Source organism: Panthera onca, chromosome D4 (genome assembly GCF_046562875.1).
Source record: "Panthera onca isolate mPanOnc1 chromosome D4, mPanOnc1 haplotype 2, whole genome shotgun sequence".
Classification (NCBI taxonomy): domain Eukaryota; kingdom Metazoa; phylum Chordata; class Mammalia; order Carnivora; family Felidae; genus Panthera; species Panthera onca.
This window is the reverse complement of record NC_138351.1, coordinates 12,681,919-12,703,254: the sequence shown is the minus strand read 5'-3', so window position 1 is coordinate 12,703,254 and position 21,336 is coordinate 12,681,919. Positions and strand designations below refer to the sequence as shown.

The following is a 21,336-nucleotide window of genomic DNA, read 5'->3' as shown; positions in this document are numbered from 1 at the left end:
GTAGATAAAAGGACACAAGCAAACTAAATCATCGTATAACCAGTGTATCTTTTTCAGTCCGCAAAAGGTGACTTTATTGACAAAATACAGAGATTTGAGTCACTGTCTTCAGGATTGCTCAAAAATTTAAGGAACTGCACTAAATAGTTTATGAATTACAGCACCCAGACTGATAGAGACGTAACCATGACGTATTTCTAATACAACTCCTTTTTTGAGTAAGCTAAGTTTCTAACGCAAAGCTAAACATCTTTATGGCAATTCATATTATAAAAGACTCTAATGGAATCAGGACTCTTCTCTTTTCCTGACTTCAGTGTACTTTTGGATTCATACAAGCCCCAATTCCTAGGCTGTCTTGTTTAAATTCTAAACATACTTCAGCCTTTGAAGAGTGAATGTGGGAGTATAAATTGATGCAACTCTCCTAGGAAGCAATTTGGCAACAAGTATTAAGGGCCTTAAAAATGGTCCTTATGTTTTTGCTCAGTAATTCCACTTCTGAGAAACTACCAGCAGAAAAGGATTAAAATGCTGATCACTGATATAAAGAAATGGATTACACACAGAGGTACATTTCATATAAAAGAGGCCAAAAACTGGAAACAAACTACCAGATAGCAGAATTGTCTAGTTATGAAGTCACAGGTTATGCTGTTCTGCAGTTAACTAGCAATGATGTATACCTGAGTTTTAACTCCCTGAGAGAAAGGTTCGTGATAGAACGTTATACAGAAAAAGTAAAAAACAGAACTGCAAATACAGTATATTTATACATACTATAGCCATCACACACACAGACATCTGCAAGACAAGTACTTGAAGGAAATGCACCAAAATTATCTGAAGGATGAGATTTTGGGTAGTCTTCATTTTCTTTTTCATATGGATCTTTATTTTCATGTTTAGCAGCGAGTGTGATCTCATTTCATGATCACTAATTGAAATAAAAGTTGCCTTTGGAAACAAGAACCAGTGTAGAAATCTACCACAAAGCAAATTATCGGTTGCAATAGCCTCCTTTTTATTAAATTATAAAACTTGTCAATACACACATTTTTGGAAATGTGGTTTTTCCAATTACCTGCTTTCATGGAGCACATGGTTTTAAACAAACAAAAAATTTCTATACCAGTATCTTGGTCTTCAAACTATTTAGCACTGGTAGCCAAACCACCAGGTATAGCTACTATATATACAGTCAGAATTTATGGAAAATATTACAAAGACAAATGCCTTGAAAAGATGACACAGTGCAGAGAAAACCATAGCTATTAAGCTGGTATGAAACTGTAGTCAGTGTTTTAGTCCATTATGGCTCTGCATAACGCTCCAAAGGAAGAAAATTTAAGACACTTCTCATCAAAGGCACTTAGAGATGTAATAAAATATTTCTTTGAGTTTAGTTTGAGTCCAGAAATATTTTAATTCCTTTTTCACATTCCATCTCTCATTGAAACAGTCCTTGAAGTCAGCTATTAATGAGGGAAAATAGTTATCACTTCTTAATATACACGTTAAAAATACACAAACAGAATTGATACAGATTTTGGTCCACTGAAGCAGTTAACAGTATCAGACTGTTATGTTTCTCTTAATTCTGAGCAAAAAGCCATAAACTCCCCAGACCCAGTTCCACAAACAGAGCCCTCAGTTCTTAATTTGCATCGTCTGTCCCCTGTACTCCCCATGAGGAGGAAATGGGACCTCAGGTCCCACATCTGTCTCCACAGTGCACTTTGCCTGGAAAGAACCATCCCATGACTCAGGGGGAGCACTGCTCTGAGGTGGTGCAGCGGGGAGACAAAAGAGTCAATTTGCAGGCATCTATAATTCTGTGTCCCGATACCGGGAAGGCTGGCCGTAATAACCGCGCTTTGAGTGTTCTGACAGCTGCTGGCGATATTCTTCTTCCTCAACGTCACTGCCATAACTCCCCCTGGGGTCCTGATAGAGTCTGGAAGGACCTTTCTGGGGTTCAGGTGGCCTAGAACTAACAAAGTGAGAGTGTTAAATGCATCACAAAGCTCAGCCAGGGCCTCTGCCCGTTGAAGTGCGACCATGAATCCAAGACAGATCACAAACTTGGAGTCAAATGCCACACTGTGCTGTTTAACCAGGGTTACTTTGGGCCCCACTTCAGGTTAATGGTGGGGGAGTAATCAGTTAAGGCTTATTGGGCAGTGAGTGAGGAAGCCAAAGTACCCTACCAAACCCCTTTTGTTGCCAGGGGCCACCTGGTTGGCTGTACCACTGTTCAAGTGTTAAAGAAGAAATGTGCCTCTAGTTTTCTATTGCTGTAAAGCCAGACTCTAGTTTCCAGTCAGAATGGCCACAAGAAAATGCGACTTTTTTTTTCTATTCTCGGAAGCAGGAAATGATCCAGTATAAAGCCTCTACAGGAAGACACTGTCATAATTCCTAATGCTTATGTAGCATTTTAAATAGAAAGCATCTTACCAATACTGGTCAACTGATTGTCACCTTCCCTTCAGACCACAGTTCAGTATAAGTGGCCTGACTTTGCTATGTGATACAAAGGAGTTAAGGAGCTTGATTAAGAGCCAAAATATATTAGTGACAAAACAATTAGTGTTTAAGCCCCAGGAATTTTGCTCGTGTGCTATCCTAATACAATTAACCTGCAGTGTGTCAAAGGGGACTACTTTGAAGTGTCAGTGATTACATTTTGTCGGTGTTAGTACACAAGCAAAATTTCTATGAAATTTTGATTGTATAATGTTTACAATTAAACTTGACTGAGTAAGTAAGGTAAATAGTTCACCAGGAAAAAAAAAATCTCCTTGTTACATTGAAATGTGGGGAAGAATTCTTTCTTAGGAGTCCACGTCCTAGACAAGCCCCCTTTTTAGACCTATACTGCTGAGCAGCCCTTACCTTGTATTCTGGGACAGGCCAGGGTCTGGCTTGTGTGTTTTAATTGGAACTGCATAGATATCAGGATGCTTCTGAGCAATTTCAATCTGTGGGAATTAAGGGTGAGAAAAAAGAACAAAAAAAGAAAGAATGAATGACTGCTGGGTGGCTTGCTGGATTCTGGCTGGTCCCATTTTCCAATCCCATTTTTCGTACAAAAGGAAAAATAGAAGCAACTCTCTGGTTTTTATGGTTGTATATAATGGCCTAATGTTTAAGTTCTGCCACATGCTACAACACGGATGAACCTTGAGGACATTTTCCTAAGTGAAATAAGCCAGTCACAAAAGGACAAATACTGTATGATTCCATTTATATGGGGTTCCTAAGTAGTTAAATTCATGAAGACAGAAAGTAGTATGGTGATCACCAGGGATAGGAGGAGGGGTAACAGGGTGTTGATGTATAATGGGTACAAAGCTTCAGCTAGGGAAGATTCAAAAGTCCTGGAGATGGATGGTGGTGATGATTGCATAAAAATAATTGAAAAATGGGGCACCTGGGTGGCTTAGCTGGTTAAATGTCCAACTTTAGCTCAGTTCATGATCTTTTGGTTTTCTGAGTTCAAGCACAGGTTGGGCTCTGTGCTAACAGCTCAGAGACTGCTTCTGATTCTGTGTCTCCATCTCTCTCTGTCCCTCCCCCGCTCATGCGCACACGCTCTCTCTCTCTCTCAAAAATAAATAAAAAACATTAAAAAAATAGTTGAAATGGAAAAAAAAATGGGGTGCCTGGGTGGCTCAGTCGGTTAAGTATCCTACACTTGATTTGGGCTTGGGTCACAATCTCATGGTTCATGAGATCGAGCCCTGCATTGGGCTCTACAGTGACAGTGCGGGGCCAGCTTGGGATTGTCTCTCTCTGCCCCTCCCCCACTTGAGCTCACGCACTCCCTCCCTCTCTCTCTCTCTCTCAAAATAAATAAACATAAAAAAGGGGGGGGGATAAGAAAAATGCTCAGAAGCACTACTGCTGTTGTGACAGACTTAAAAAAAACTCTCCCATATCCACTAGGCAGAATATGCTTACCTAAATTCTTCTTTAACTTTTGAAAGGTTAGATGTGCATATGGCACAAAAATTCAAACAGTATCAAAAAGTACAATCCATGGGGCTTTCAATTTTAGCTTCTAAGGTTTCCTTGATTTCTATGGTAAATCTGGGAGCAAATTAAAATTCAGTTACTAAGGGGCACCTGGGTGGCTCAGTCGGTTAAGCGTCCAACTTCAGCTCAGGTCATAATCTCACAGTTCAGTTCATAATCTCACAGTTCAGCCACGTCAGGCTTTTTGCTGTCAGCGCAGAGCCTGGAGCCTGCTTCAGATCCTTTGTCTCCCTCTCGCTCTGCACTTCCCCCACTCACACTCTATCTCTCGCAAATCAATAAATATTTTTAAAAAATAAAATTCAGTTACTGAACAAATATAACAAATGTTTTAATGAAAAATAACTTCAGAGAGGCACTGATTGTCTTGTCCTACTTGCCCATTCCAGAACCTGATACAAAGTTCTGAAGTGTGAAAAGCATAATCTTACTCACCTGTATTGTTAGGCTTTCTTGATTAGAAGAAAAAGGGCTACAGTGATAGCTGGCAGTCTGGAAATGACATACACACAGGAGGTGCCTGTGGTATCATGCATGTGGACATTCCTTTCATGTTGGTGGCAGTGGAAAAAGGACTCAAATCATTACATGAAATGAAACTGAACATTCTTGCTGTTGACATGCTAAGATGATTTAGGGGTTTAAAAATAATTACCCTTGTGGGGCACCTGGGTGGCTCAGGTGGTTAGGTGTCCAACTTCAGCTCAGGTCATGATCTCACAGTTCACGAGTTCAAGCCCCACTTCGGGCTCTGTGCTGATAGAGCCTGGAGCCTGCTTCAGATTCTGTATGTGTGTGTGTCTCTCTCTCTGCCTCCCCCCACCCCCCCAATACTCTGTCTTTCTCTCTCTCAAAAGTAAATAAAACATTAAAAATTTTTTTTTTTTTTTTTTAAATAATTACCCTTGCATTCTGTGCTTCTTGGAGCTCTTGCATTCTCTGTAATCTTGCCTTGTGATCCATCTTCTCAAATATTTTTACTTTGCCCAGGACAGACTTGGGAGTGCCATCTTGCTCCTCACTGCCCTCTCCTACCTCCTCACTCTCTGGAGGAGGGACAGGAGTGGAGGGCTTCAGTATAGACCTTCCTAAGGCAGGTTTTGCTGCAACAGGAGGAGGATAACCTTTGGTAGATGCCCCAGGAATTTCATTACCAGCAACAGCTGAGGGGTTTGACTTATATTCATGGGATCTGGAGAAGTCAAAGGATTCTTCTCTGTTCTGGGTTTTGGCCTGAAGAGAACAATGAACACGTTTTTACCTTGGGTTTTCAGTTTACTTTCAAATCTGTATTAGTGATTTAATACACTCCCATTTCCTAATCAGTTTCCAGAGGTGGTCAACAAATACCATTCTGACAAGGAATCAAATACTACAGGACAAACAGCCACTGGGTGGGCATCCTGAGCCCTACCTTGCTTCCTACAAAAGAGTATTTAGAACTCTAGGAAACCAAGAGGATGTTGGGGAAGGGCTGGGAGGCCTGCAAGTATAGAGGCAGAGCAGACCTACTTTTGTACTAGAGGAGATTAAGATCAGTGATCAGTATCTTGGAGAAGACTTCACAACAAGTCAAGGGGGTTCAGGATTGAAGAGTGGGATCCTGAGGGTGCATGCCCTAGTCCAGAGGGGAGGCCCATGTCCAGCCACGTAGGAGACTGGAGGTTGGAGTGGGAAAGGTAGCAAACGATGCTAATGGCCGCTCCATCTTCATACTTCGATCCTAGGCCTGCTTGTACATTTTCAGTGATATATTTTATGAGGTCACTATTTCTGACAACTCACACAATCAGTGATTACTTTTTTCCTATCTAAAGTATTGAGTTAAATGGAGAAGTTTTATTGGGTTATACTAAAGGAAAAGCCTGTTTTTATAGATTTGATTCAGAAAGGGGTAAAAATATTATATGACATGTACTGTATGTTCTTACACTAATTCTGTTCTGAGAAACTATTTAATTTAAAAATAAATTAAGCTGAGGGGCACTAGGTGGCTCAGTCAGTTAAGCATCTAACTCTTGATCCAGTTCAGGTCTTAACCTCAGGGTTGTGAGTTCAAGCCCCGCATTGGGCTTTGTGCTGGGTGTGAAACCTACCTATAAATAAATTAATTAATTAATTAATTAGTTAAGCTGCCCTCATAATGAGAGGCATAATAAACAGTGGTGGTAATTGTGTTCTTCAGCAAACTATCAATAGGGACTTTCTGGTTTATCTAAATTGTGGGCAGAAAACTAACTCAAAAAGAAAAACAGATCCTGAAACTGGTGCTTCTGGGCATTCACTATTTGTCAAACTTTTATTCTTGCTACAAGGAACTTTTTTAATAAAAAATAAAATGAATGAATGCATGAATGAATAAGTGAATAAGTAAATAAAATAACAGTCTTAAAACAGTATGTTCTCCTAAAACTACCTTTCCTTCTTTTTGCTCTTCCCTCACTTTGGGGTTCACCCACAAATCAAAAGACACATTTTAACAGAAAGTGTGAGTCAGAAACATAATTCAATGCCATCTTATGGTGTGTGCTCTTCCCTGGCTATGCAGGAAGCTGTCGGGGTATCTGCTTCTTCTTCTTCCTCCCCAACGTGGGCTTCCCAGCCACATACCTTGGGTGGTTCTGGCTTGAATGCTGGGGGTGGGCTACTGTCCCTAAGTTGATCTCTGCTAGCAGCCCTCCTCATCTGAGCTCGTGGCTCTGGGCTGGGTTTCCTTATGCTCTACAAGACATAAAGGTTCATTCACAACAAGAACATCCCAGCAAAGAAGAGAAAACATTCATCTGCTTTGCTGGAGTTCTGCCAATTTGCAAAAGTTCAGAAGTTGAGGTTCATAACTGGCATAAATTGAGACACTGACCCAATGCTTCTTTACTGAAAAGGCAGATACCAGCATATTCCCATTAGTAAATGCTTAAGATACTTTTTTTAAACTAGTTACATCCATTGGTGTAGTCTCTTCCTTTAAAATAATCCCCCACCCCCAAAGTCTTCCTAAAGTCTAAAATCTCTTTGGTCACTTATAGCTATTAATATTTTAACCATTAGCACATCTATAACTGCAGACATTCAGGAGTTAAATTATTCTTTATAACTTGTCCACTGGTATATACTAATTTTTTGGCCATGGTAGGTTTTATCCCCCTTCAACATTTTTGTTTGTTTGTTTGTAATTTTATTTCATCAAAAATAAAGTCATTTACCAAAATGAGCTAACTTGCTAAAGAGATGACAAGAATAACTATTCAAGCATATGGATAACCTCATCTACATTGACGTAATGTATCTGAGGTGCAACTGCTAATTGATCCTTAGTGCCTGTTGACATGATTTCCAGGATCACAGAAGCTGTCTATTCACTGGCCAGTGGATGCACAGTACACATGATCAGATACATATTTGACCATGAACTCAATTTAGAAATTGAAATACAAGAGAGAAGGAAACTGATGGGGAAACACTCAGGAGTTTTGGCAGGATTAGAAAGGTTAAAGGTAGGACGGGTAAGAAAAAGCAAGGATACCTAAAAGTACAGAGAGACCTAATCAAAGGTTACAAGTAAATACAGCAAAATTGTATTTATAAAAAAATAATGTTCCACTTGTAATTTGGACAGCTGGCACATAAAATTGTTCAGTGTATCCATCTTGATTGAGAACATCAGTGTGATGAGTGCTGATCCCTCAACCTCTCCCAGCGCTAAGTTCCTGTCCGGCTTTCCCATGGACCACAAATGCTATCGTGCAGGCACTGACTTAGAATAAGAAACTCCCTAGAAGTCATCTGTTCCAACTCTTAGGAATACCTTCTACAGCACCCTGAATAAACAGTTGTCCAGAAGAATCCAAGTGAAACAGCAGAACCTCTTTTTCCTGCCCATGGCCTCACAGCCTGTGGCCTGCCTCACCTCACCTCCTCATGCTGCACCGGCTCCGAGGAGCGGGTGATGGAAGACACCAGTGGCTCCTCAGCTGGCTCATCCAGCTCATTGTCAGTGTAGGCGCCTCCTTCGCCGTCGGTGTCTTCAAAGTCACTGATGAGGCGGCTGTCGCAACTCAGATAGTCCGCGCCCATGGCAGTTAAGTAGGACATGCGGTCTTCAGGGTCATCATCCATCCCTTCCATCTAGAGGAATTTGTTTCGGAGGGTCAGTGGGGTCGACATGGCTCCTGGGAGTGGGGACTCAAGAAAATTCCCAAGGGCACAGCCAAGTGACTGAAACCTGACATGTTCTAGGAAGGGAAGTCATCTTTATTTTCTTGAAATCACTTGGCTTTAGATTATTATGTTAATTTTTTGTGCAGGGACTCAAACTTGGAACCCTCCACCCTATCTAGCCTTACTACCATCCATCCTTTCTACCATTACTGAGCCGTGCTTCCTCAGATTGTTGTACTTTTCTTCCAGAATTTGGCTACTTTCCAGCTTTTTCTGCTAATACTTGTCTACTAGTAATAAATGCACACTGCCTGGTGTTGCATATGTCTCCACTCATTCACTCGATTCTCAAATCCTTGAGGAAGGAAGCTATGTCCTGTTCAACCTGTTCTCACAAAAGAGGTTCTAGGGAGCCTCAGCAGGCTATAAACACTCAGAAGATGCTAGACACCTTGACTAAACATGCAGTTTCCTAAGGGCAAGACTAGCACTCAACAATCTAATTAGTTCCACAACAAAATCATACCTCTGACGTCTCACAAACTGGTTCGATTCAGCTGGACTACAGAATACTAGCACCAAAGGTCCTTAGAACCACAGGAAATTACATAATCTCTTTGCTTCCTCCCTGCAGTAAAACTGTGGGCAAACTACCTGCATAGATGAGAAGCTAGCCAATTTTAGAAGCCTACACAAGCTTCCTAGCACCCTCTTATCAACCTACTCAAATTCCTAGGACACATTCTCTGCCAATCTTCTTTCTAAGCAAATGACTCCAACTCAGCTAGCTTTCCCTTTTTAAATTAATTTTTAACCATATTCTCCATGATTCTCACCCTCACCTTTCCCCCTCATGCTGAGTTTCCCGTGTACTTAGTAAGCTGTGGATGGAGCTCAGCACAAGATCTTGTAAGCTCTGATTAGTGTGCTTGGAATACAACACTAGTTACTACGTTAAAAGTAAAAGGGAAGTGAATGTAGGGTCACATACATCACATTCTACTTTTCTTGGAAAAGTCCCTTCATTTTACTACGTTTTCAGAGAATTTATAGAATTTCAAATCTGATTAGCACAGATGTTGGAATCACTTCAAGTGGGCATAGTTTTACTACATTCACTACCCTCCTGAGAAAAGATTCAGAACGTGGACTCTCACCTCATAGCAGAATATCTATGCCACATACCTTTCCTTCAGACACCCAAACTGCTTCTCCTTGCTGATGCTGAATTGAGTCCTTCAAGCTGCCAAACCAGCTATCATTGGCTGAATTCAGGTTGATTGTAGCTACAGAAACGTAAACAAAAGGTTTGCATCTACTTCCATAGCAATGTTTATTAAAAATGCTATTTGATGGGGCGCCTGGGTGGCGCAGTCGGTTAAGCGTCCGACTTCAGCCAGGTCACGATCTCGCGGTCCGTGAGTTCGAGCCCCGCGTCGGGCTCTGGGCTGATGGCTCGGAGCCTGGAGCCTGTTTCCGATTCTGTGTCTCCCTCTCTCTCTGCCCCTCCCCCGTTCATGCTCTGTCTCTCTCTGTCCCAAAAATAAATAAAAAAAAAAACGTTGAAAAAGAAAAAAAAAAAAAATTAAAAAAAAAAAAAATTTAAAAAAAAAAATGCTATTTGACCTCATTTTATTCTTTTGTCATATACGAATTAAAACTCTTGACAAATCCAAGAGAAAATCTGCATATATTTGAACAATAAATCCCTTTAGTCAAATGTAATTAAAACCATTACCAGTCCACCTATTGAGAGTTTATATTACAGACAGATGTTATAAAGCTAAAATTGAATTTCTTTCTTTTCAGAATGTCTGTTTTTCAGAAAGGCTACCTTTAGAAAGTATGTTTTTAATAATTACGTTTTTAGGAGCAAGGATAACACATCTAAGCCAAATATAAAAGTATCTTAAAGATCATTACATAGACATATATGTTACAAAGAAGCAAAACATATACCAATTTACTGTTGCATATCACCAATAAAAAACTGAAGGTAACATTTAATGTTATCAAAATGTGTATCATTTTGATAGGCTTTAACATTTTAGAATATACCTACAGATTAACCAAAATCTATAGGTGTATGTTCAAGGAATATACATTTTCTATTCAGAACAAAATATATCTCCTGTAACAGCACTTACTACGGATAGACCAAGCACTTTTCCAAATACCTTACTCATTTTTTATTTATCAAAACCTTGCAAGGTGGGTATAGCTATTGGCCCCATTTTACAGAAGAAAAATTGAGGCACAACAGTGAAAAGTAGCTCAAGGCCTCACACCAAACAACTGAAAAAAACCTAGATACAAACTCAGAAGTTTGCTTTTAGAGCCTATGGCCTTAGCCACCGCACAACACAGCCCATCTAAAAACAGATATGAGGCACCTGGGTGGCTCAGTCAGTTGAGTATCCAACTCTTGATTTTGACTCAGGTTATGATCTCACGGTTCAGGAGATCAAGCCCCATGTGGGGCTGTCAGCACAGAGCCTGCTTGTGAGTCACTCTCTCCCTCTCTGCCCCTCCCCCACTTGCACTTGTTCCCTCTTTCAAAATAAATAAATAAACATTAAAAAAAAATAAAAACAGGGTGCCTGGGTGGTTCAGTTGGTTAGGTGTCCGACTTCGGCTCAGGTCATGATTCAGCAGTTCATGAGTTCAAGCCCCACATCAGGCTCTGTGCTGACAGCTCAGACCCTGGAGCCTGCTTCAGATTCTATGTCTCCCTCCCCTGCTCATTCTCTCTTTCTGTCTCTGTCTCTCTCAAAAATAAATAAACATTAAAAAAAAATTTTAATAAAAACAGATATAAAATACCAATCAAGTAAAACATATGCATTCGTTCTCCAGCAGTTATGTATTTATGAACCTAACAGGGATAAACTGATAGAGCAAACTGCTCCAGAATAATAAATTGGGCCTAAAGTGATCAGAGTGCAGGTATATTAGGATTTTTTTAAACTATGCCATAGCCTCTTATTAAAGGCTATGGCATTATGTGTAGCACCCCAAAGAAAATTGGGGCTTACTGGTAAAATTTGTTAGGCCCCCGATCCATCTATCCTGAAGTCTGCGTACTTCTCTATATATAGCCCAAAAAAACCCCATTAAGCAATCTGTAAGCAACTGCACTTCAAGTTTTCTTCCTAATAACCCATACCATTCTTTCATTTAAGAAGTTCTAACACTGACCTTGGAAAATCCTGAATGAGCTTATAATTTCCTTGGTCATCCATTGTGTATAGCATTAGAATAAACCGATACATTGCACAACTCAAGCAAAATTAACTTGATTCCTTGAACTTTTGTATCCTTATCATGGTACTTTGCAAAGATTATTGTGTTCTTGGGTAAAATATGATGCCATAGTACTTGCATGTGGAAGTGAGATTACACACCCCAGAAGCAAAATGAGAGGTTTGCAGGAAATGTGTATATTAAACTGCTTTTTGAGCTTTATGTTGGAGTTGAGATGAATACAATCTGTATTTATCACAAGAAAAACCTAAAGTTAAAGGGTCTTTTGTGAAATGCAGAAGATATGTTCATGCCTCCTAATAAAATGAAAAAGTCATAATACCTCTCATTGAATTCACACTGAATCAAACAACTTCATAGTGGCTAATTTCCTAAGACCCACATAAAAGTAACACAGACTAAGTTGGTACCATCCAGTTCATGCACTTGACCCCCTTTTAACAGGTGGTTAAAACAGGATGTTGCCTTCTCTTGCAATCAAGTACCTTTAGTTTACTATTGGCTTTTGCTCATTAGGTTTTGCACATTCTTTTAGCATTATTATGTGCTACATTATTTTAGTTAATTCCTGTTGCTCCCAATCTCTGGACGAGGCCTGTATCTACTTGAATAGGCTTAATACATCTCTCAAACTCCAAACAGTGCGATATTGGAAGAATGTGTATTCAGTCTCTGTCTTGGCTGGGAGTCCTGGAATTTTGAGAGCATCTGTTCCCAGCCCTGGCACGAGTATGGTCATTATTCTCTCCCCAGCCAAGGAGATTGCTGGGAAGTGCCAACTGCAACAGCAAAAGGTGGCATGTAAGGCTGGACAGGTAGGGAGAAATTGGGAATGACTGCTAAAGGATACTGGGCTTTTTGGAGTGACAAAAACATTCTAAAATTGGTTATGGTGATGGCTGTACAGTTCTGAATATACTAAAAACCACTGAATTGTACACTTTAAATGGGTGAATTGTAGGGTACATAAATTAAATTCCAACAAACTTATTCATGTGGCAGAGACCCCCTCTAAACGAGCAACCGTCAACCAAGGTGTCCAGCCAGAGAGTACAGCATCTTCCATCTGCTTCCTGTGGTTTCCAGGCTCTGCCTTCCCTCTGGAAACCAAGAACTGGCTTGGCTACTGTAGTTTGGGTTCCTTCACCTGGTACAGGACTCACTTTTCCCCTCAAGCCTTTGCAAACACTGTATAATGACATGAACTTTTTTTTTAAACATGGAATATTGAAAGATAATAAAATACGTATAAAGTAATGTCACTAACAATAATCAGTAGCCTTTGTTCAGTACTTCCAAAGTCCCAGGCCTGAACTGTACAAATTTCACATTACTGAAACCTGGGGAAGTTGATAAAAGTGTTAGATTATCATGTGGTATTTTTTTTAAAAAAATCCCCATGATTTCACAGAAATGGTGGCCCTGTTTGGGTCTCAGTTCACAGTTCCATTTCATTGGTCTTCAAACCATGAACTGAGTGCTTCAGGAATTTCAAGAAAACATGCAATTCAAACTTCATGTTTGAAAAATCATTTTTGTGACAAGTACACAGAAATGCATTCTAGAATAAAAATTTTTAAATGGGAAAAAAGGGCAGCCTAACATTTTAACTTATACTGAAAATTAACTTGCTTTGGGGCAAATCTCAAAATAAATCTTTCCTTGTCATCCCCACTTAACTGAGGAATACCGTGAGTTTGCAAGGGGAGTCATTTTAATAGTGTCATAATTAAATACTCATCTGTGGGAAATGGGACTTTCTTGTTACAATGCAACAGGGAAAAGAAGGATATTGACTGTGGGGAGTCTACCTGCAACATAACCCTGGATTTTTGAATTGGGGTGTTCAGAACAGTTCGATTATTCTTACTTATACATTCAAAAAAATGCCATCAATTAAAAATCATTAAAAAAACCTTTGATTCTAGCCATCGTGCACACAATCAGGCCACAACCTGGTCAGGCTGACAGAGACACGGGGAATAGAAAGCATTTAGTGAGACCATCCATGCGGCTTTCAAGACTCAAACTTGGAAGTCTGGAAGAATACTGTAAGAGGCCATTTGGTAGAAAACTGGGGCTTGTTGGTAAAAGTCATTCAGCACCCTGTTCCATCTGTCCTGAAGACTGCAGAATTCCATGTTAGAGAGGTTGGCAACTCATGGCCACTACAAAGTTCTAGATGAAACTGGAGGCTTAGTATCTTATTTCCGTTCCAGCCTCTGACTTTAGTTATCCTAAACCTTCAAACTCTTAATGAGCTTTAGGCAAGAAATAGTTTGGTATCCCAAAGGCAGATCTAAGTTACAAATGTCAATGCCCTGCCCGTTTGCTAGGCCTTATGCTGACCTTCGGTACACAGAGTAATGTACAGTCCCTGCCTTCAAGAATCTCATCATCCATTAGTGGAGCCGAATAAGGAACTGTTAAACCTTTCTACACACATGAGGTCCTACGGATCCTCAGACACAGCCAGCTAGTGTGATTATGCCTGTGCTCCAAAGAGCAAATGATACCCACTCACAGCCAGATAAAGAGAGGGCCCTAGAGTCACTGGCTTTCTTCTACCATGGCCCTCCCTTTGTCCAGCCTCCTGCAGCCTGGTTCTTCCTCCACAACCCATGAGTTCCCTCCCTGATGTCTCATATCCTCACATGAACTCCAAATTCAACTCTAAGGCAAGCCCCTAGCTATTCAATGGACTGAAGCAAAGGCGGGGGTGGGGATGAAGTGGGGGTAGGTTTAATATCACTCATAATGATATAGCTCTTGGTTAAATGGACTAATTATCTGTTAAACAGAGGAATTACGCTATATGACCCCTTTCAGCATTAAAAATACATCTGTGCTATAACATATAGAATATTGGACACACAGAGACATCAGTTTCTTCTGGGCCCCGCCATTCAATGTGTGACCCTGTAGAAGTCACCTGGCTTTTCTTACGGTCCAATAAGCACACATGAAAAGCTATACCAATGTTAGCTACTGCTATAATAAAAAGTGATAATAATTATTAATTACATTATTACTATTAGTAGCAGTAGTAAAAACAAGAGGAAAGATGAGTATGAATGTATCGAAAGCCCAAGCTCTTAAGACTCTACATTAAAAAAAAAAAAAAACCCAGTTTATGGAGCACCTGGGTAGCTCAGTCGGTTAAGTGTCCAACGTCAGCTCAGGTAGTGATCTCAAGGTTCGTGAGTTCGAGCCCCACATCAGGCTCTCTGCTATCAGTGAAGCGCCCACTTCAGATCCTCTGTATCCCTCTCTTTCTGCCCCTTCCCCACTTATATACTCTCTCTCTCTCTCTCTCTAAAATAAACATTAAAAAAAAAATTTTATGATAGACCACTCTCCTGTGCATTTGGCTAAATTACCTCTCAGTTACAGCACTTCGCCATAGTGATAAATAGCGCATATTTTTAACAAGAAAAGCCAGTGAAAATAAAACAAGAGTCTAATGTGGACATACATCTATCTACCCCCCTTCCCCAGTGTCAGATATGCTAAAAATGACAAGTAGACGGTGAGCAGCACTGAACTCAAAAGAGCTATCATTGCGTGAAGGATGTTCTATCCATAACAGTCTCCTCACGTTGCTCCCACAAAACCACATGACCAAAAACTTCATACAACCCTTTTAAACCCTGAATTATACTGCATTCACAGAACTAGTCACGTATGTAGGTATGGCATATATTCAGTTACTAAAACATGCTATGTTCTTAGATTATTTTTTAAGGAATAATAGCAGTAGGTCTTCATTTCAGGAACTTAATATTCTATGATATAAAATTTTAAACATATACAAAGTAGAGAGAACATGAACTTCCATGTCTACATTACCCACCTTCAACAACTATCAACTCTTGTTAATATCCCCACCCACTCTCCTCACCAAAGATCATTTAAACAAATGCTAGGCATGATATTAGGTCATCTATAAATATATATTAGGGTCATCCATGAATACTTTATTTAGTATACATTCCTACAAGATAAAGACTCTTTATTTTTAAACATAATCACAGTATCATTTATCTTAAAAATGGAAGTAATAGAATATCATTCAGTACCCAGAGTGTTCAAGTTTCTATTTTGGGGACCTTTTTAAATAATGAAACCAAGTTCCTACCACTCGATTACTGCACACATGCATGGTAAGTAGAGAACAATACAAGCTATATAGAGTTGGGGGTGTTTAGTGGTGCACTGGGCTCAATCACTAGCCTACAGTCCACACAAAAATTTGGACCTCATCAAAATGACCAATTTTTGCAATGTCATAGATCTTTATGATCGTTTTTAGTCAAATTTAAATATACACACTCACTGAGTCTCACAAACTCATTTTATAGGATTAACTTCTTTTCAAGGAGTCATGAATAGGATTTCAGATTATTCTTCTTTTTTCGTATTATTTTCTTGGTTCTTCCATTCTTTAATTCTGTATTTTCCACCATGGAACAAAGAGACAACATTTTAAATTTCACTTACCTGTAAAAAGATGTGCACAGGTTTTTTTAAGCTTGTTGGCCTGGTCATATAACTTCCGAGAACTTTTGTTGGACGTTGGATTCAACCTCTGTCTCATGGTTTTGACACCTTGTCTGGAGTCTGGGTTGAAAAAAATCACAATCGGGAACCACTGAGTGTAATTCAACAGGTCCACAGCTTTAGGAGTCACATCCAGAAGTGCATGCTTATCCTGTTAGAAATGGAGAAAAGTTACATCAAAGTTGTGTATGTAAAATCATATAGCAGCAAAGAGTTTAAGTAAAGGCTGCATCAGATAAAACTTGTCAATTTAAATCCAAAAGCAGAATGTTTTCCTCCACGTTATGTCCACTTTAATACTACTCGTCTATTGGAACTGCTGAGAAAATGAATTAACAGGTTATCTGGTATAATGTTGAGAACTCTGAAAAAGTACGTCACTGCCACAGAACATCACCTGGTTTCCACACAATGCAACAGCTTACATTTATATTTATTTTTTACAGTTAACATTTAATGATTCTTAAAAACAGACTCTGTCCTAAAAAAGACTCCAGCAAACCATGAGCTGATTCCTTCCGACAACATGGCCTTCAGATGAATTTCCTCACCTGTTCAATGATTTGCCTCACAGTATTTAACCGCACCACTCCACTGGATTTCTCGGATCCTGCATCTTTTGGTTCCGTTTCTGCAAAAGCAAAAACAAGGGGCTAATCAACTTTTTTAGAAATCAAAATCAGAGACTCCATCAGTCTGACATAAGGTGCCACCCTAAGGAGAGACAAGAAGCACTCACACCACCTCTTAAATTGAAATCTACTCATGAGGAAGCAGACAGTCCCACAGGTGAGACAAGGGGCTTGGACTCTGCAAGGTATCAATGTTAGAAAATAAAGTAGAAAGAGGAGGCTACTTCTGTCTTTGTAGACATAAAAACAATATATACTAAACAGGATGGTTTTATCAGTGTTAAATTTCTTGGCAGTGTCACTGTATAGAAGAATGCTCTTGTTCTGAGGAGACTCATGTGGCTAAAAAAATGTTACAACGTCTACAACTTAAACTTTTCAAATGGCTCAAAAGAAAATTTTAAGAGTGTGTATCTGTGTCTGTGGTAGGGGTGATATATAGCAAACTTTCTGACTAGTGACAGTGACTGCATGTGAAGGGTATGTGGGTATTCTCCTTTTTTTCCATTTTTCCTTTATATTAGATATTTCTCAAACTGAAAATTTGGGGAGGAAAAGATCACCAACAGACTTACTAGCAGTTTGAAACAGGTCAGGTAACTCATTTGCCAACTTTTCCAGTGCTATATCTGCTATAGGACCAAATAAGACCACAGGTCTCTTGAAACCAGCTGAAATGAGACAAGAAAGGCCATGGAAACACATTTCCTCAGCTATTAAGATAAGAAGCCAAAGTATTTTATAGGCTAGTGATGAACACGATTAAAAAAAGAAATGGTGTGCTCTCCCTCCCTCCCTCCCTCACCTCAGCCCTGTTCTTTCCTGAAGAATATGCCTTTACTCCCCTCCCTAGTGTCAAAGATAAAGTTTACTGGGGCACCTGGGTGGCTCAGTCAGTTAAGCATCTGACTTCAGTTCAAGTCACGATCTCATGGTTCATGGGTTCGAGCCTCGCCTCAAGCTCTCTGCTGACAACTCGGAGCCTAGAGCCTGCTTCAGGTTCTGTGTCTCCCTCTCTCCCCCCTCCCCCACTCGTGCTCTCCCTCTCTCTCTCAAAAAATGAATAAACACTTAAAAAAAAACCTGTACTATAGGCAATATATAAAAACTTTTGAATGGTAGTATCAGAAGAAATAACTGAAGGGGCGCCCAAGTGGCTCAGTGGGTTAAGCTTTCGACTCTTGGTTTCGGTTCAGGTCATGATCTCAGGGTCATGAGATCAAACCCTGCATCAGGCTATTCACTAAGCCTGGAGCCTGCTTGGGATTCTCTCTCCCTCTCTCTCTCTGCCCCTCCACCCCCCCAAAAATTAAAAAAATTAAATAACATAAGATGTGGAAATACACCTCCATGCAAGAGTTGGCACAGCTCACTTTTTTGGAAATTTTATTTCATGTTTGAGTGTGATTCCAACACTATAACCTGGCATTAGTCTAAGTGGTATGGTAAGTTTGAACCTGACTGTTACAGTATGAAAATGAAGAAAAACAGGCTCAGAGCCCAGTCAGATCATTTCCTTAGGCCCCACTTAGCTTCCTCACCTTCTCGCAGCAAAACCCTCTCATAGGCTGGGAACTTGGTGCTAACTGACACAACGGCTGTTAGATCTTCCCGACTCTTCCTTAAGTTTTTCTTCACGCCAGATCTCTGACCGCGCATTCTCCAGAAATCTGCTCTGTCCCCAGCATTGTCTCTCTGGGCATTCTGAACACTGGCCATCTGTTCAGCTCTGAGAGAAAAAAACCACAGGAAGTAAATCTCAAAAGCCAGAAAATGCACAAATGAAGTTAAAATTAACCAAGTCTAGTCAATACTGCTTATGAACTTGGAATAGAGAAGATGCAGCTTGACACCGAAGAGGTTTCACAGAATGGGAAACGTGGGGACATTCTCCACACAGTGGAAGCAGAGAACGGTTGGGTGCACAGAAAACCTACCAGAAATAGCTCAGAACACAATAAACTTGGCTCATTCTGGTAGGATGGAATACAATAAACATAACTAAAATCCCGGCCAAAGTATAATCATCTTCACTATTTTCCCCAGTCAGCCAACCAACAAGTGTTAACTGGGATAGATCAGCCCTGTCCAAGGATGCGGGCCCAACAGCGGACAAGGGCAACCTGTCTCTGAGAGGCGTGTTGGTTTGCTACAGCCACTTGGTAATCTGCTTGTAGGCTACGCAAGGTAGCAGGCACTCCCCGGGAAACCGTTGAAACACCAGCCAGGTGCAACAGCCAACCACATGATGCTAACTAAGTACAGCAGACCATTTAGTGGGTATCTCACGGTCCCAGGCCACACCTCATAAATAAGAATAGGTGGAATAGGTGATGGGAGAGGACACAATGACAAATGATGAAGTTACAGGTGCTTCCTTTTTGAGCAGGGAAGGGACTGTATTGATTTGTGGAAGACTTAGGAGAGGTGTATGAGAGTGTATGATCTCTGATACCTGCTTTTGTTGGGGATTAAGCCTTTCTCCAACTCATTTCCGATCCTCACGGCCAGCCAGTGGCCCAGCTTGCCATCGTACAGCGTATCTACCACTCGGAAGACCTCCCCCCTGGTGAAAGCCAGGCTCTGTGGAGTTTCCTTCTCACATTCAAAGTGGCTTCTTATAAAAAACGAATCCCCTCTGCCACAAGCTAGTATGTCTCTATACACTGAAAAACAAAAGCATTGTTGTATGTTGCATTCTGCTTCACAGTTACCAGCTTCTCCTATCCCTGATCACCCTTTTTACTTCTCTTCATTTAGTAAACTCAGTAAACAAACCCTATGGGAATCAGGGCTCAAACAAGGACAGAAAGCTAACTCCATGAGTCACCATAATGGTTAATTTTGTGTCAACCTGACTGGGCCACAGGGTGCCCAGATGTTTGGTTAAACATTATTCTGTGTGTAACTAAGGGTGTTTTGGAATGGACATTAACATTTAAATTAATAGACTGAGTAAAGCAGATTGCGCTTCCTCATGTGGTGGGCCTCAGCCAGTCAGTTGACGGCTTGAATAAAACAGGGGAACTCTTCACTGAGTAAGAAAAAACAAACTCTTCCTACTTTAGAACTAGGACATCAGCTTTTGGGACATCGGCTTTTCTCCTGCTTTCAGACTCAGATGGAAGCATCAGGTCTTCCTGGGTTGTGAGCTTGCTAACCTTCAGACTGTAACTACACCATTAGCTCTCCCAGTTCTCAGGCCTCTGTACTTGGAATGGAACCAAATCATTGGCTCTCATGGATCTCCAACTTGCCAGCTCACCCTGCAGATTTTGGGACTTGGCCAACCTCCGTAATCATGTGAGCCCATTCCTTATAATAAACATCTATACACAGACACACACACACACACACACACACACACACACACACACATATATCCTATTGATTCTATTGCTTTAGAGAGCCCTAATATACTTGCCAGTCAACCCCTGAAGCAGACAGGGAAGATGCTATCAACCCCCATTTTACAGATGAGAACAATGAAGTCTGAAAGGGTATAGCAAGTTGTCAGACTTGCATTGTCAAGATAAGGGTATAGCAACTTGTCAGATAAGCATTAATGTGGGAGTTGATCCACAGATGGGGCCCTTTGTATCTTGCATATGGAAACTCCATAAACTCCAGGCAGTACTTAAGGACAGATCACTATTCAGAAAAGCAATTTTATTCCAAATTGACACAACTGGTAAAATGATTTCAGTTGGTGCACAGAAGACATTTCTGTAGGACATTAAATGGTACCCAAATTTTCTTCACATACCTATGACTCAGAAATTGAGTGTGAAGATATACTTCAGTTTTTAATACCTAGACTTACCTATTCTGGTCCCAAGATACCTCTCATCCTTCCTCCCTTCACCCACTCCCCGCATTAAACTAATGACCAAACATGCTCACCATCAGCTCGGCTCTGAGCTAAAATGGTCACCATTTCACCTTTGGGGATTTCTAGCAGGTAGAGAACGGCATCTTCCCGAACCAGCCCTCTGAAATCCTGTGTGTTCACCTGATAAGGCAAACAGAAAAACAAACCGAAAAAAAAAAAACAAAACACACAAAAAACAAAACCAAACCAAAACAAAACAAAACAAAAAACAAGAAGAAGAAGAGGTTTTTAAAAAGATGTCACCTAAGTTTTTGTCTCTTTGTTTTCATCAGGGCCTGCCCAAAGCAAATCCCAGATATAAAAAAGTCCTTAGTGTCCCAACAGAAACCCTCCCAATACCTCCTATGGGCCTAGGCTGTGTGAGTCACCATACCCTCCTGCCTCCCCACACTGCCAATCGTCCCTTAGAAATAGGCCATTCCATCAAGGATTTGTCACTGGATCAGATTAAACCTTCTTATTATGTTTGTGTGTCTGTCTCTTCTTTGAGTCTCCCATAGAGATGGTCAGGGAGGTAATATACAATTATGAAACATAACTGTAATGCTATAGGGAATGGTAGAGTTTAATGGCAAAACAAGAATGCTGGCCCAACTTAAGGCATTAACACTTTAAATTGATTCAAATAAAAGCCTGAAAATAAAAATGCAATTCCACCTTTCTCCTGTAAGTTCTGTCACCTAAAAGGTTTTTAATATGTGTTTATGAAACTGAAGAGCATTAGCCTTAAATGGCAGACCATTAGCCTAATAGATAGACTTATATATTTAAGCTTCTGGCAAGGATTTA

The 21,336-nt window shown here is 40.4% G+C and overlaps 1 protein-coding gene across 7 annotated transcripts in view; it reads right to left on the bottom strand.

The window, feature by feature from the left end:
* Window positions 1-1,000: 1,000 nt before the first annotated feature.
* TJP2 (tight junction protein 2) overlaps window positions 1,001-21,336 on the bottom strand; it is a 129,622-nt gene continuing 109,286 nt past the window's right edge. For 5 of the 7 annotated variants that reach the window (XM_060610115.3, XM_060610113.3, XM_060610108.3 and 2 more), the window contains 12 exons: window positions 20,559-20,667; window positions 19,111-19,321; window positions 18,197-18,384; window positions 17,231-17,326; window positions 16,575-16,654; window positions 15,964-16,174; window positions 9,385-9,485; window positions 7,954-8,166; window positions 6,652-6,762; window positions 4,945-5,274; window positions 2,899-2,984; window positions 1,001-1,993 (listed from right to left, as the gene is read on the bottom strand). In XM_060610115.3, coding sequence (XP_060466098.3) covers window positions 1,828-1,993; window positions 2,899-2,984; window positions 4,945-5,274; window positions 6,652-6,762; window positions 7,954-8,166; window positions 9,385-9,485; window positions 15,964-16,174; window positions 16,575-16,654; window positions 17,231-17,326; window positions 18,197-18,384; window positions 19,111-19,321; window positions 20,559-20,667 — 1,902 coding nt within the window. In that variant the 3' untranslated portion in view covers window positions 1,001-1,827. The remainder of the gene's footprint in view (window positions 1,994-2,898; window positions 2,985-4,944; window positions 5,275-6,651; window positions 6,763-7,953; window positions 8,167-9,384; window positions 9,486-15,963; window positions 16,175-16,574; window positions 16,655-17,230; window positions 17,327-18,196; window positions 18,385-19,110; window positions 19,322-20,558; window positions 20,668-21,336) is intronic. The other 2 variants (XM_060610109.3, XM_060610114.3) reach the window with 1 other exon arrangement.